The 15886-nt window shown below is 39.7% G+C and overlaps 2 protein-coding genes across 2 annotated transcripts in view; both read left to right on the top strand.

The window, feature by feature from the left end:
* The first annotated feature begins 54 nt into the window (after positions 1–54).
* qtrt1 (queuine tRNA-ribosyltransferase 1) lies at positions 55–4435 on the top strand. Its single transcript, XM_008329429.3, has 9 exons — positions 55–418; positions 540–608; positions 784–922; positions 1036–1230; positions 1452–1590; positions 1675–1750; positions 1840–1949; positions 2075–2159; positions 3820–4435. The coding sequence occupies exons 1-9, from the start codon at positions 131–133 to the stop codon at positions 3970–3972; spliced, it is 1254 nt and encodes a 417-aa protein (XP_008327651.1). The 5' UTR covers positions 55–130; the 3' UTR covers positions 3973–4435.
* A 2293-nt stretch (positions 4436–6728) lies between these two features.
* Positions 6729–15886, top strand: part of kcnt2b (potassium sodium-activated channel subfamily T member 2b) — a 38900-nt gene continuing 29742 nt past the window's right edge. Inside the window, exon 1 of the mRNA XM_017040581.2 lies at positions 6729–7102. Coding sequence (XP_016896070.1) covers positions 7014–7102 — 89 coding nt within the window. The 5' untranslated portion in view covers positions 6729–7013. The remainder of the gene's footprint in view (positions 7103–15886) is intronic.

Here is a 15886-nt window from a genome sequence, read left to right as displayed (position 1 = left end):
CGATTTACAATTTGCTGCATTTAATTGGACCGAGAAAAGGCGTGCGCTTCGCTCTGATCAAACTTCTGAAATCCAATTGGTCAAAGCACCTGTCTTTCAAGGCGAATTCTAGTCACGTGATTAATGCAATATGGCGGCTGTTGTGGAGTGTGGAGGAGACACGAATACTAAAGAAAAGCACATGTCGTTAAAGAAAGCTCTTTCTGTGGCATCTCCTCTCACTCTGAGAATAGTCGCAGAATGTTCTGTGACGAAGGCACGGGCGTGTGATCTAATCCTACCACACGGTGGCGTCATCACGCCAGTTTTCATGCCTGTTGGCACTCAAGGGACCATGAAGGGAATCACTTCGGATCAGCTGGAGGGCTTGGGGTGCCAGATCTGTCTTGGGAACACTTATCACTTAGGCATGAGGCCGGTAGGAAGCAAACCGACACAACAATTCCGGCCTTTCTTTTGGATTTTAAAAGTTAAAAAGTGAAAATGTGATTCTTCAGTGATAGTCATTCCGATTTGACTCGGATCTTTGATTTACACAGGGACCTGAGTTGATTTCAAAAGCCAATGGTTTGCATGGGTTCATGAAGTGGAAGAGGAATCTTCTAACGGTGAGTGAACTTTGAATACATTAAAAATAAATGTTATTCGTGACATCTCAAGAAAATTATGTCTGCAGCTCTGCTACTTATTTAAGCGTTTAGTTACAGTACAGAGATACCTTAGTAGTAACAACGAAGCCTGAGCGTTACTAAACACAGTTGCAATGTTGTGTTTCTCTTCCAGGACAGTGGTGGGTTTCAGATGGTGTCTCTTGTTGAACTCTCAGAGGTCACTGAGGAAGGGGTCAAGTTCAAGTCACCCTATGATGGCAAAGAGATTCTCCTCAGTCCAGAGGAATCTATCAGCATTCAGAACTGTCTAGGTAAAAGCTTCACATGGTCTTGGAGTATACATTACAGGTTTTATTGATTTTTGTTAAATATATAAAGTGTATCAAAATAAAATTAGTAATAGAAAGCCTCTGTGTGTGTCCAGGGTCAGACATCATGATGCAGCTGGATGATGTGGTCAGCAGCACAGTGACAGGACCTCGGGTTGAGGAGGCCATGCACAGATCCATCCGCTGGCTGGACCGCTGCATAGCAGCCAATCAAAATCCAGACAAGCAGAACCTTTTTGCCATCATACAGGGAGGTTTGAATGCAGAACTGCGCAAGACTTGTCTGGATGGTAAAATGTTCTTCTCTAATCTCATCCCTCCTTCACATCTCATCAACCGGCTGCCAGGTTTAAATAAAGTGGATTTTAGGACAGCGATTCAGTAATGAGTTTGTTAATGTGGGGAGTGGTATAGAACATGTCAGACAATACTGGCAGCAGAGGAGTTATGTTCACTGACAGACACTGATGATAAATAGTCAAACATTCAGATTTTTGTATCCTCTGTTCAGAAATGACAAAGCGTGATGTCCCTGGTTTTGCCATTGGAGGCCTGAGTGGAGGAGAGGAGAAGGACGACTTCTGGCAGATGGTTACCTTGAGCACTGACCACTTACCGCGAGAAAAACCTCGATATCTGATGGGTGTAGGGTACGTAAACCTGTAGACATTAATTTATGTGGTGATATATTTTTTCTTAATTTGAGTCTGATGATGTCATCCACCATGCTGCAGGTATGCCGTTGATTTGGTAGTGTGTGTTGCTCTAGGATGTGATATGTTTGACTGTGTCTTCCCCACCCGCACTGCAGTAAGTGTTCTCTTTTTTTGTACTTAATTGTACAGATTCCTCAATGACAAGAACTGACTTTAAAGACAATATTATTCATCTTCTCTCAGAGGTTTGGCTCAGCTTTGGTGCCTTGGGGATCACTCCAATTAAGACAAAAGCAGTTTGCCAAAGACTTCCAGCCCATAGACCCAAACTGCCATTGTCCCACTTGCAAAACGTAAGTGACGACAAGCAATATATATATATATATATATATATATTAAAAAATGCTATTATTTGCACTTTCAGTGCTACAATGTTTTGCTAAAATGTAGACCTTGCACTTTTGTCGACCTGTTTCAGACATAGTCGAGCGTACCTGCATGCTTTATTCAGGAATGACACTGCAGCCATGCACCACGTCACCATCCATAACATTTTTTATCAGGTGAGTTCTGTCTAAATTTAAATAAAATTATTAAGAAAATATTTGTGTTAGGTCAAGAAACATATCTACATCACTTGTAAGACTATTACAGCCATCAGAACCAGTACATCAGAAATACCCTACATTAATGAATATTCCGTTTCCCATTTTTTATTACTGCAGCCATTGCTTTTATCTGGTACTTTAAGCGCAATACTTAAATAATAAATAAAACTACTAAACAATTGGTACAAATTGAAATGTGAATAATAAACATTTCTGCACAAGAAGTTTAGACATGGCCCTGTGCACAGGGAGCACAGTTTGATGCCAGGCAGTGGTGACAACTCTGCTGGTTTGTTACAGTTCAGCTGTGGACCTCCACTGCAGTTGTTCTGCAGCATCACCCAGCTACACTCCACTGAGAAGCTGGAGATTTATTTTCCTTAATAAGGTTATGCTTTTCGGCCACAGCCCGCAAATCCTAATCCTCATGACACTTCATGTTCACTTATCAGGATTTTCTCTTTTGCTAATTTTCTTCACTAAATCCTTTCCTATTGTGCATTTTACAGAAAGCCTCTACCAATTAAATAAGTTTACTCTTTAAATCGAGAATGGTGAACTCAGAGTGCATCACGCTGTACAGATACCTCTGTGCATTTTATTTTGTGTACTGTATTCTTCTTTTTTTTTGTAGAAACAGCTTTTTTGTAGTGTTATTTCATGGACAGTACAACACTCATGTTCCTGATAGTCATTTAGAGACAATAAAACCCCTGAGACTTTTCAAAGGATGGAGCTTCTATCCCCAGAGTTGATTTAAACCTTACTGATCATTCAGCATTGTGCTTTTGGAGTCTACTCTGCTGGACGCCCACTTCCAGGAACAGTAGCCAAAGTAACAGATCAGCTCTATTTATAGGGAGAAAATAAAACTGCAAAAATGAATATTCAAACTAAATTTTCCAAAATTTCTTTTGTTAGGCTTAATATCGGTGCATTATTTTTTTGTAAAGGACAGGATACAGTAAATACAAGTAGCAATACAAGTGTAGAAAACTAAATGTAGTTTAGAAAATACTTTTCTTTTTAAATAATTAGCATGTGTTTATATACACAGCTAACTGTAGATAATATTTGAAAACATAGAAACATTTAGCTGAATTTAAGGCCCAAAATTTGCAAAATTTTCTTCAAAGGAAAACCATTAGCACTTAATTAGCAAAAGTTAGCCAAATTGTTTGAAGTTCAACAGAAATGTGTTACATTTTTATTCCAAACTATAACTAAGTTAGAGCAGCGTTAGCCAAACAACACAACCTTAAGCTTAAAATTTCAAGAACATCTTTCTTTTGTTATTAAATTAGTTAGACGTTCGTCAGGTTAACTAAAAAGTAAAGTTGGTGAAAGTTAGGCAAAACGTCCAGATTTTTAAAGAAATACACATCAAATTAGCACAAATGACATTGAACCTCAAACTGATCCATTTTGACTTTCTTTTTCATGATTCCTCCTTCCTCATTACCCTGGATGGTAACTTATTGCCCCGTGTAAACTGTGAGCTGACCTGTAGCTGACCTGTACATGTTGAAGGTGCAGAAGAGAAGATGATTTGCTGCCAGAGCTGGATAATGACATTATATTTTTTCCTCAAGTCATCAAGCCTTTGTCTTTGCAGCTGACCCTGATGCACTCAGTGAGACAGAGCATCATTGAAGACCGCTTCCCTGAGTTTGTACGGACATTCATGAAGCGCATGTTTCCGTCTCCTGACCAGTACCCCGGCTGGGCTGTGGACGCCCTGGCCTCCGTCAATGTCACACTGGACTGAAAATTGTTTTCTACTCAGTGGATCAAAATGTCAGATTTTAGCTATTTCTTTTTTATTTTAATCACATTTTTATGGATTAATATTTTATATGAGATACTGTTTATGCTTTCATCAGATGCTGTGTCTGGCAGGGGAGAAAATAGGTTTTTTGTCTGAAGGATAAAGAAAGTCTAATTGTCTTCTGAGACCTTCTTTACTCAGCCTGTCAAATGTCTCCAGAGCTCACATTATGACAGTGTGAGACTAAATCAGTTTTGAAACATGTGAAATACCTTCAGATATGCTCAGACAGTTTTTTGTGGTTACCATGGCTACAGACATAACCCACCCTCTTGAAATGAATTTTATTGGCTGAAGGTTGAACTCATTTTGTTTTTTCCACTTTGCGGTTGTGTATATAAACAGAGGAAAGTTTCCTGAAAAACACAAATAAATGCTTGCATAAGGTGTTTTGTTTGTTTTTTTTAAAAAAAACTGTTTCTATAGTTCATGTTGAAATGAAGTGTCATTGTCCCAGTGCCCAGCAGAGGGCAAAAAAGACAAAACAAGTGCAGGTAAAACATGACTGGAGTTCAAACAACTAGCTATGACTACTGCTAGAATGTGAATCTCAATCAAACCCTGAAGCAATAAATAAAAATATGAAAAATAAATCAATTTATGTATCTTTTCAAACAATGTTAAATTATGATCTGTTGTTTGTTTTCTTATCACTCTACCAGGCACCGATCCTTTGTGACGGTTTTGTCTAAAGCTCACAGAGGTGCTGCTTTGTCAAGGCTTCTGCGTCTGTGATTAATATTAATTACTGGCAGTTGATTTGAATAGCACCTGTTGTCTGTGGCTTCCAGTCAACAGTCCTCTTAAGCAGCACATTTGAATTGGATTACTGCCTCTGTTATGACCGCAGGCTCCACAAAATTAAACGTCTCATATGCACCGAGTGGCAGGCAAACAAAGACAGAGCCAGCCGTGAAAGGAGTGACAGAGCTGTCCATAATTACACATGTTCAATTGTAGATACAACAGTGTTTTCTCGAAAGGTTTCACCCAGAAATGTGACAACTGAAAAGTTCAACTGTTGGTGTAAAGCTCACGTGCACTCAACTAGGCTAACAGGCTAACTCCCATTCGTGCAGGTTTTTAATCTTCCAAGTACTTAAAGCAAATATAAAGAACCAGACGTTCTACCCAGTTTTAGGCCCTGTTCAAGAAGGCTGTCACGGATGAAGTAGCCTCCTGGTGGTAGGGAATCAAACCCTCGGTGCTTGCTGTCAAGCTTCATGTACCCGAAAGGCCACAGTAACACTGCTCCAACTGCAGTCCACGCCCCAAATGTTTTCTTGAAATATATATGGATATGTCTCTTTGATTGAGAAAGAGATTTAGGTTTTCTACATTTGCTTTAAATAAAGTAAAGGTAAATAACTTCCTGAAACTTTTACACTAGTGTATGCATTAGAAAAAATACAGATTAACTAGTACATTAATTAATCTTGCCACAATTATTTCTTTTTTCTTTGAGGTAATCCTCAGCAATTACCAAGCCTTTTCCAAAGAATGTCCCAAAGCTGTTTTTTAGATCATCCACTCAGACATTATTTGATACTGGACATATTTAGGTGCAGTATTTTTGTATTATACTTAAGCAATAACGATTTCCAGTCATTTGTTATTAGCACTAGATTTGTTTTTATGGCATATACAGAAAGCCTCGGATTATTGGTGTACTATAAATAAACCAATCTCAGATTAGATGGTACCCAAAGGTGTTGTTGATGAGCTTTTATAAAACCATTGGTGGAAATGCAGCCCCTACCCATTACAGCGCTACTGGAGGTTTATAACGGTACTTTTGCTGGAGGCTGTCATTACGAATAATGTGTGATTCTTGCCAGTTGAAATACTGCCACCTAATGGATCAGAATGTTTTACCTGCTGGGTCTGAGAAAATACAGAGATAGGGTAGAAACCCTGCTATTGTTTTTCAGGACAAGATACTGTCTTTGGTTCTGTGAAAGAAACAACTGAAGGGATTCATTTAAAACAATCATCCACGGGGATCTCCAGTGCTACAAGACAAATGTACAAACACTGTTTCCTTTCTTCAGGTATATTAACAACGATAACCTCTGCAATTCACATCGTTTTCAAGCACAGCCTGGAGGTCTCACTTCCGACATTGAAAATTATTGTCTAATTTTTGCTTTTCCTTCTGGATTATGTTTTCATTTTATTTAGCAAGTGTGAGCTCAGCCGTGGAGGAACAGCATTTAGAGCTCAGCTGGCAAATCCCTGAAGAATCCTGTTAAGTGTTTTCACCAAATAAATTGGATTTGTTGTCCACGCCAAGAATATTTCACTAAGACACTTTCCTGCCCACTTAAACAGACTCTGAAAAAGTCTCATTTCATTATCTGGAGGGAGTTGGGTGAGAATGATGAAACCCACAAATCTTTCTGTCTCTGCAGTCAAATAAGTGAATGTGGACTGAGATGCTCATGGAGAAGATACCCAGGGCAGATGTCAAAAGAGGGCGCATACCCCCTTCACCACCCCACCCCCTTGTTTTTTGTAATTGCTCTTCTATTGTTCTCGAAACGTCTTAAGAGTTAATTATCCCTCAACGTCTGGTTGCACATTTGTAGTCTGTGCGTCCATGCGGAGCACGTTCAGGGAGGATGCTGCTGCTGCCGCTTCTGATGCTGCTGCTGCTAGAAGAGACAACCAGTTGCTCTCTAGCTGTCACAGGAAAAGTGGAGCCTCCCCCTGAACCCACCGACGTTTGAGCATCCCCGACCTGTTGCCTCGAATGTTGGAGGCGACGAAGTAGAGAACACTAGTCTTCAGTTTTTGGAGGAGAAAGTCGAAGGCAGCACCATGAGACGTGTCTATTTGTTCTTTACTCATCTGCGGGTTGAATAGCCACAGAAGAGGAAGAGGAGCGGAGTTGGATTAAGGGGAGTCCACCTCCTCTGTGTGGAGGTGCGGTTTTCTTTAGTATTTTTCTCTGTCTCTGAGGAGAACTGAGGAGGAAGACCATGGTGGAGCTGGAAAAGGATGTTCTCCCGTTGCCCCCTCGATACCGGTTCAGAGACCTGTTGCTCGGGGACTGGCAGACCGACGACAGGTAAGGATGCAGCTTCTTGCACCTTTTACGCACGGCGCATTAAATGTGTTGCGCAGCTGTGCGCCATGAAGGCACCAAACAGCCGAATGTAAAATGTGGAAAAAGTGGAAAAGTCTTTCAAATCGCTTCTAGATTTTAACCGTCATGTCGTAGATTCACATTTAAGACAATATGGAAGTATTTCTGTGTGGTGCGCAGCTGTCATTGATGCTGCAGCAGCTTCACTCTTTGGCCAATCCGAGCCAAAACACATTTTAATCATTAAAAACAAACTAATAAATAAAAAATAGATTAAACTTAAATTAACACATTCAAAAGGACTGATGAAATATATTGGTTTTAATTAATATTTAATTATGATTCACTCTTATTTTAAATGCATCATCAGGTGGTATCCATCAGGAAGCCAAAGTAGACCTCTACATATGTCTCTGTCACTGTGCTGCTCCTCATGTCGAATTCCTGTGATTTGAAGTGAACCATCTGCCACCTGGACATGCAATTTCGCGTGGGTGACTGTCGATTAACCTCTGCTTACACTCCACTTACAGTGCAGTGTGGATTTCATACGCAGCTGCATGTACAGTCCTTAATTTGGCTTTTTCATCAATTTAAATCCTTCACCTTCATTTCACGCCTGGTGTCTCCTGTTGCTAGGTGCAAATGAGCACTAAACTGCCAATGCACATGAGTGGGTGTTTGGAATCAGATAATTGGGGGAAACTTGCAACTGAATGCATAGCAGAGATGACCAATTCACGTGTAACCAATGGCAGGGTTCACAACAGAGGCACAGCTGTTGTACATGACACCACAGCCCAGTTGTCACACTGTTTATCCTCAGGTGAAAGTACACCAAAGCCCTTGTTCTTTTTATTCAATATGGGGGAAAAACATGTATTTGCAGGTGGAACAATCTTGTTTTTAGACACCTGAGGCTGTGAAAGGCTTGTTCACTCCGTCTGTGCTTCGCTGGCCTGCCACATTTTGTCAGCCATTGCCTTAGGACTAATGTTTCTGAACCACAACGAAGTTTAATCTCAGTCACCAGGTTACAGGGGATTGGCAAAGGAAGGATAATAATGTCTTCCCTGGAAGACCATTCACAAAAGATCTGTGCAGAAACTGTTTTATAATAATTATAATGTAGCTTCCATCCCTGGGGGGCGCTGAAAGCAGCCTGAGATTGAATACACTGGAAATGGGGGTGTGTGTGTGTTTATTTTTTTATATAAATTTACTTTGGTCAAATAATGCTCATGAATGAAGTATGTGTAGCTTTTAAGACTTTTGGTTTTCCAACAATATATATAATATATGTCAGGTCTGTCTGTTCTCTGTTCTTGCTTTGTGGGTTAATCAGTGATCACACTCTCCTGTGTGAGTGTGTGTGTTCAGTCTGTGTGTGTTATGACATGTATAGATATCTGTGTAAAATCTTCGGCATATATTGCGTAATAAATATATACTGTATATATATATTGCAACATATTTCCTCTTCTAACTTTTTTTTATTAATGGAGTTTAATTTTTGGGTCACAACCCTCAATTTGAGAAACAATGCTACATAGCATAAATGAACACAGGGATTTCCTGGTAAGGTGGGAGCTGTCCCCTCCCCCCCCCCATGTAGAAAGCCTGTTAGCTCCAGTGACAGTTCAGGATGCTGATTTCAGCGCCCATTAGTTGCGATAAAATGGCCTGATTAAAAGGAAGGCAAAAAGTGTGATGGGTAGTGACAGAGAGCCTAATTATGGCTGAATCATGCAGAGTTTGTGCGTTATGGTCCATTAATAGAAGAAGCCCTCTAACTCACACCCCCTCCGAGAAGCAGACGCTCCCGGTGGGCGCAGGTGCACGCATGGCTCAAGATGCAATGACCACATCAGGGTTCAAGCCCACTCCCACACAGCAGAACATCAACATGTGTATGCATAACTCCTCTGCCTGACACATATGGCTGGATTCTGGGAAATCCCATCTCTGGGCCTGTTATAAGTGCATTAATGTTTATATTACTGATTGATTTTCCCAATAAGACTTTTTTTTTTATTTCATCTTAGTGCACTGAGGTTAGTGGTCATAAAGCCATGGCTTCTCATGTTTATTTATTATACTACGTTTTCAAACTGCATCTTAACTTTTAAAAATGGTTTTACTCCAACACAGACAGGCTCTGAGGTAGTCCTTTAAAGTGTTGGGATTTTCTGCTGTGTTTTCAAGGTCTATCAGATGCTAAAAAGTCTGATGAAGTGCTAAGAAAGCTGGACAATTGCCAAGGTGTATTATTAATGTCTGTGACATACAGTAGAGTTGATTAACCAAATGACTCGCTGTGATTGTCGACTCGCTGTTTTCAGTTAAGGTTTCTTTTAAAAAGTTCATTTTCTGACTGAACACGTTCTAGTTACTGTGCCAGTTACAGAGTGGTATATTATTCCTCCCTGAGTTGACGTGTCTGTTACAGCCCATAAACACACACATGATTCCATCACAGCTTGGCGTGCACGTCTAATTTGAGCAAAGATAATGAAATACAAAAGCCTCTTCAAAGACAGGCCCAGCAGGGGATTTCCTCTGAGTCCCAGATTACCATACAAACGACAGCCATTTGCCCTTAAAAATGGTCTCTTATTGGCTGTCACCTCGACATCTTTTCTCAATCAATCTATATCCCTGCCGCTTCCTGACATCCTTTCTCTCCATGCCCCCGCTGCCTGTGCTTCCCTGTTAATTCTGCCTGCCAGGCCTTAATCTACTAAGGTCAGTGTGGAACATGATCCATCAATATTGTCAATATTTGTGCCAGTTTTATGGTTTGACTGCACTGTATGGTGGACGCCAGAGTCCTTTAAGAGGACAATAAATATCTGTCCAACAATTTATGGCAGTTTAGACAGCTGATGGCAATCACTGTCAAAAGCAGTAGGATTGGGGTTGCATTATGTGCAGAGACAAGGAGAAAGGGAGAAAGCTAGCACCAGACACCAGAGCCCTGCCTGCCACAGGGAAGTTCCAGGCTCGATACCACCTAGTCCCCAAATCCCAGGGTGGGTTGCATCAGGAAAGACATCCGGTGTAAACTCAAAACCCAAATCACTGTGCAGTCTGCCTATGTAGATCTCCAATAAAAGGGCAAGCATAAAGTAAAAAGAAAATGTAAAAAATTAAATGTAGAGCAGAGACAGATGAGGTGATGATGGTTCAGACTGATCTCTGAAGTTCTTTACTGGCTGTACAAAACAGTCATTTGCTGAAATTAATTTGTGAGGCCTGACAACTCCCTCTTCCCATTAAGTAAAGAAGGCTTTCATCAGCAACCTAATGCCAACAGAGTGGATGGACATGAGAGAAGTAATGACAGGGTGAGTACGGTGTGAATGGCCGACTCTTACTGTATGAAGCCAGAATTCAGTCCTGCTGCACAGAATATTCCGGCCATGATAGCTGGTTATCATGAGAGGCTGCTCTTTTGTGTAAAGGCTGTGCACTGTACAGAGCAGACATCACCTGAAGGCAGAGACACAGACTCTTCACTTCTGTCACACAGTCAGACTTAATTAAATTTGAGTCTTTATTCTTATCTCTCCTGTAGCCCTTGCATCCAGCGGCAAGGTGTGGATAACCCCTTAGAATTTACACTACAACAATACCATGTGTCTAACGGTGACGCCTGCACTCATGGTACATACAGTGCAGTAGGTAGTATACAGCATACAGCAGGGTCCTTAGAGCAAAATGCCTCAAAATGACGTGAAAAACAACATTTTTTTCACTGAACCATGTTCAGTGAATTAGTGACTGTGCTGTGACACAGAGAACAGGCGGAACATCAACATGTTGACGTGCTGAGATTCGATTGAGAGGCTGGGAGTTCCGGCAAGTCCCTGTTCCATGTGGAGGTGCTAACGTTTGACCCTACACCACAGACACGTAACCTTCAGCCACAACTACTGACTAACTAAGCACCCAAGAGAATAAAAAACACCTAAATATCTATTATAATTATATTTATTTCTTGTTGGAAACAATAAGCCAAAAATAAATCACCCGAACACTGACCAGTTCTCCCTTCCTGTCAGTTTTAATGTGTGCCCATAGTGAAGTTATACGTTGTGTCTTAAGTATCTCTCACCTCATGTGATTGATTTACACTGAGCTAATGCCTTTCCAACAGCTTTAGTAGAGACCAGCTCAGTGTTAAATAAATAAGAAAGCAAACAAGGTAGATTTGGAATAAAGTGCTGCATATGATCCACATTAAGATATTCTGTTTATTTTTTTTCATTAGACTAATCCATGTTTTGTCAGATTGTTTATGTTTAGTAGATATTTTTTTGTCTTTTGTTTCTTGGAGACCTTGGTGTTTTCATATTACAACTCCTAGTATTAATGCTCACATTCTTTAATTTTTATTTAATTTGCATATGTTTTTGAACTGATATTTATTAACTTTTAATTGTTTAATCTTAAATAATCAAATTGCAATGGTATAAAACCATTTGAATGTTTTTTAAACATTAAAGCTAGGATTCACAAACATATATATGGATATGTTCTTCAGACTAACCATGCATATTTATAGCTCAAGATCAATCCCACGTCCTGCCCACTGTTTTTTTAAAAACTTAATAACGTATTATTTTAACTTCTACAATAGCAATTACCCCCAATAAGCTAGCTAGCTTCTCCCGGGATATAGGTTTTTTTTCAACTGTACTACAAAAACATATTCCTGGTAGAGAGCAATGAATGAATGAATGAGTTAAATTTAGAGATGAATACAAAATATATATAAATAAAAAAAAATTTTTGCCAAGTTTTTAAACAAAAAGTCATGTTTCGGTGTAGTAAATTAAACAACTTGCAGGACGCAGCCATCTTTTTATAGAGTCTGTTGATGAGACAAGGAGCTGCTGGGACTTGCTATTGTGAGAGATCATAAATATAGTTGTCAAATGATACTAACTCCCCTATTCCCAAAGTAAGTTATCTTATCACAGCACCAGAATCGTCTTTCTAATCCATGCCACCCTTGGGAGGCTACAGGAATCAAAGAGGATTGATCTCATGTTTCACTTCTTTCCTGCATGTCATTCTCACAGACGGCAGCTTTGAAGCACAATTACATCTCATATTAGTTTGATCATATAAACGTCTGAATAAAACTGGGGCAATTTAATGTCATCTAAAGGCAATGATGGATACTGTGTCTTTGAAAAGGGTATTAATTGTGTGGTACACATTAAGGTGTATTATTTTACTTGTTGCTTGTTTTCTTAATTATTAGTGTGTTTTTCTGTTTGTTTTTTAGGCTTAGGTCCTGAAGAGGCAACTGGAATGTTCTTTTCCTCTCTAAACAGAAGGGACAGGGTAAACCTGGTGGCAAATCATAGTAGATTGGAAATGGTCATTTTAGGAATGGATGAGCTAAGGCTGGTTACGTCAGGGAACAATGGGTGGAGGTTGGGGGGATGGCTGCAGCACTTCCACTGATGATGTATGGAAAGTTTAATCCATGGGAGGTTGTCCAGGAAATTAGTCTGAATAAAAGCTGTAGTGCACATCTACCTATTGTTACGTGGCGAATCTTCATACGTATTTATAGAGAGACTCCGTCATCCTCTTAGAGCTCCGTCACCGTCCACTTATGAGGAACGGAGAGTTGGTTCTTGCTTTATTGCAGTTATAATGTCAGTGTCGAGAGCAGCACTGAGACCTTTTAAAAAGCAATCATTTCTATCATTTTTGTTTTATCTGCCTCTTAAGTGAGCCCAGACCCGCACGCCGTTAGCCTCGCAGAAACTGCGATCTATCACAGGCGGGGGCACGTATACGTACATGTACACGCAATTCTTCCTTTTATTCTTGATCCCCATTCACACACACTTTAATGTGTGATGTTGTGTATCTGGGTCAGGGACAAGCTGCCCTGTCAACAGTTGGCTGAGTGAGGCAGAGAACACCTTGACTCCCCCAGCTGTCACAACAGCCTCATGGTGATGTGCAATTTATTTACCCCTTGCCATTCAATTTCCCCCTACCATCCCCATTAGTCTCTGTGTGTTAACCATTTCAGCACCACTTTCACAGAGAATCCCTGCCTGTAGCTGAGCACGTCACTTCATCTAACTTAGAGGAGGCTATTGTTTACCATTATTTTACACATGCTTACATATACTATATATATACATATTTATATATATGTATTATTTTATATATGTATACTGTATATGTGTGTGTGTATATATATTTATACATATATATAAAATAAAATAACTCACTTTTAACTTATTCATGGTATTTATGTGAGACATTACAAAATAACACTTTGTCACTAGTAGATCTGACTTAAACAGAACTACAGAAACAAAACAGTTTTCAAATGACCATCAAGTATAAAAAAAATTCTAAATTTATGTAATTAACCAACCCAGCTAACTTAAATATCACACATCCAAGACATGCGGTTTAACCTGTCTTGCATCATCAATATAACCGGTGTGAAAAGATAAATATGTGTATCTATTGTAGACCTGTTGAACAAAGAGGAACATCCTCCCAGACTTGTTTCCAACTACGGCAGCAAACTCCCAGTAGTTTGTCTTATATAAGAGAGTCATGTTCTCAACCCCAACCTGCTCATACACCTGCATCATACTCTATCTATATTTGATGTTCTTTCCTGGAAACATTTTCTTCATTTTTCCACTTCGGTCATGCTTTTTTTTTTTTTTTTTTTGCAGTGATACGGCTCTTGGGGATTATGTTATTTTTCTTCGTTGCCTTATTTTGCCAGGTTACCTATTTTTTCTGTGATGGTTATTTATGAGTATGTGTATAGAGGGTAGTGATGAGACAGTGCTGTGCTGCTGTGAGCACAGATTTGGGTTTCTTTCATCTCTGCCGCTGTGTCATTAGACGACCAGTGCTGTGTCATTACTGAGTGCAGGCATGGATGGAAGCAGCAGGAGAACAAGGTTCATCTCTCTCCCCCTCTCTCTCTCTCTCTCTCTCTCTCTCTCTCTCTCACTCACTCACTCTTAAAGATCATCCTCCTCCGCATCCCATCCTAGCCCTCCCCCCTCCATCCTTCTGTCTGTCCATTTATCTATGTCTATTCATTCACATTCATTTTGTCTCTCTCTTTATCTCTCTCTCTCTCTCTCTCTCTCCTTTGCTTTCTTTCTCTTTGTACATGCAAATGAAGAAACACTAGGTCTGGCAGTGAAGAAGCACTGTCGGACCTAGGTTTCCAATTTAGAACCATTTACTTTTTTTAGTGATTTAAATTTGCTATTTCAGTTTCCTAAAGTAATTTCTGAATGAACGACCAAGTCAGGAGTTTCAATTGCTTGGTTTTTTAACCTTTCACTGGTTTGTCTCTTGTTCACTGGGTTGTCTCTTGTCCACTGACTTGTTTTTCCATTTCTACAGCACTTTTCCTTCACAACAATTACTCGACTGTATACGGAGGTGGTGTTGGTGTGGAGATGCCGCCCACATATGGTTATTTGATATCTAGTTTTAAAATCCTTTCCGTTAGGTTTAGATGCTTCGTCTAACCCTCCTCACTGGGGCAAAAGGAAAAAACTATTTTTCAATTCATCCTTTCCGTAGGCTGAAGAAAAACACATGAAGGGCAAAAAGACCTGGAAGGCAGTCTGTGCCTGGGTGTTGAAGAGGCTTTGGGAACTTTGATGCACAAAGAAAACAGAGGACTGTTGAGTCTTAGGAGGAGCCCATGCTCATTTTAGTGTCCTTTGGAGGTGACATGAAGCTCAGGACGCACATATACACAGAATATTTGGTTGTAAAAGCAGAAATTAACTTGATGGAAAGTAAACATTAACGCTTTTAGCACATTTTTTCAGACTCACCACTGTGGAGCTTTTCCAATGCTAACACATTAGTGATTATCTCATTAGAGCCAGTAGAACTGTGACTTTTATATACATATATTTAGTTTTGTCATCTTATTGCCATTTTGGAGTCTTTTCACCCAGACCGGTTTTATTTCCCAGTTAATCTTAAAGATATAAAATTCACTAGAGGTATCTTGGTAATGTTGAAATAAATGTTTCTTCTTTTTTTTAAATAGAAACGTTTTGTATTGATTGTCGATGCACTGAATTGGCATGGTAATTTTATGTATTTCTCTTAATAGGTTTTTTCTAAACCCAGCAAGAACTCAGCATGTATACGAATATAATACAAAATATTTCACACAGGCTTCCCATGTGCACAGCGACTGCCAACTGCTGTGCTGTGACATTAATGTGCCGTGTTAAATCATCAGGTGTGCAGTGGAAACATTTCCAATTTAACTTTATTGGTCTGAAAACTATCAACAATTTACTGCAAATGATTTGTCTTCATTCATTTATAGGACAGTGACAGGCAGAACAATTAAATTCTCTCACACTAGGTGGTAGTAGAGGGCTATAAAACAAAAGAATAGTGAGACTATGAGTGTATCTTTCTTCAATTCCTGCCAGTATATCGGCATGTGTTCATCAGCAATGGATGCAACATCTTACAACACACACACAAACACACACACACACACACACACACACACAGATACACTCAGAGCTGTTTACCTTATGTAGCTGTTACAAATATATGCGTAATCCTTTCCTAACACTAATCCAAAAAACTGTTCCCCCATGTATAGCATTGCCAACACAGGCACACTCACGCTCAATAATCAATTTGAAACTTAATTGTCTAATAAAAACTACCGTACTACTACTACATCAGAGTGTGTCTGCCTGCTCCTCT

This window comes from Cynoglossus semilaevis, chromosome 17 (genome assembly GCF_000523025.1).
Source record: "Cynoglossus semilaevis isolate Cse_v1.0 chromosome 17, Cse_v1.0, whole genome shotgun sequence".
Lineage (NCBI taxonomy): Eukaryota > Metazoa > Chordata > Actinopteri > Pleuronectiformes > Cynoglossidae > Cynoglossus > Cynoglossus semilaevis.
This window is presented reverse-complemented; position numbering and strand designations above follow the sequence as displayed.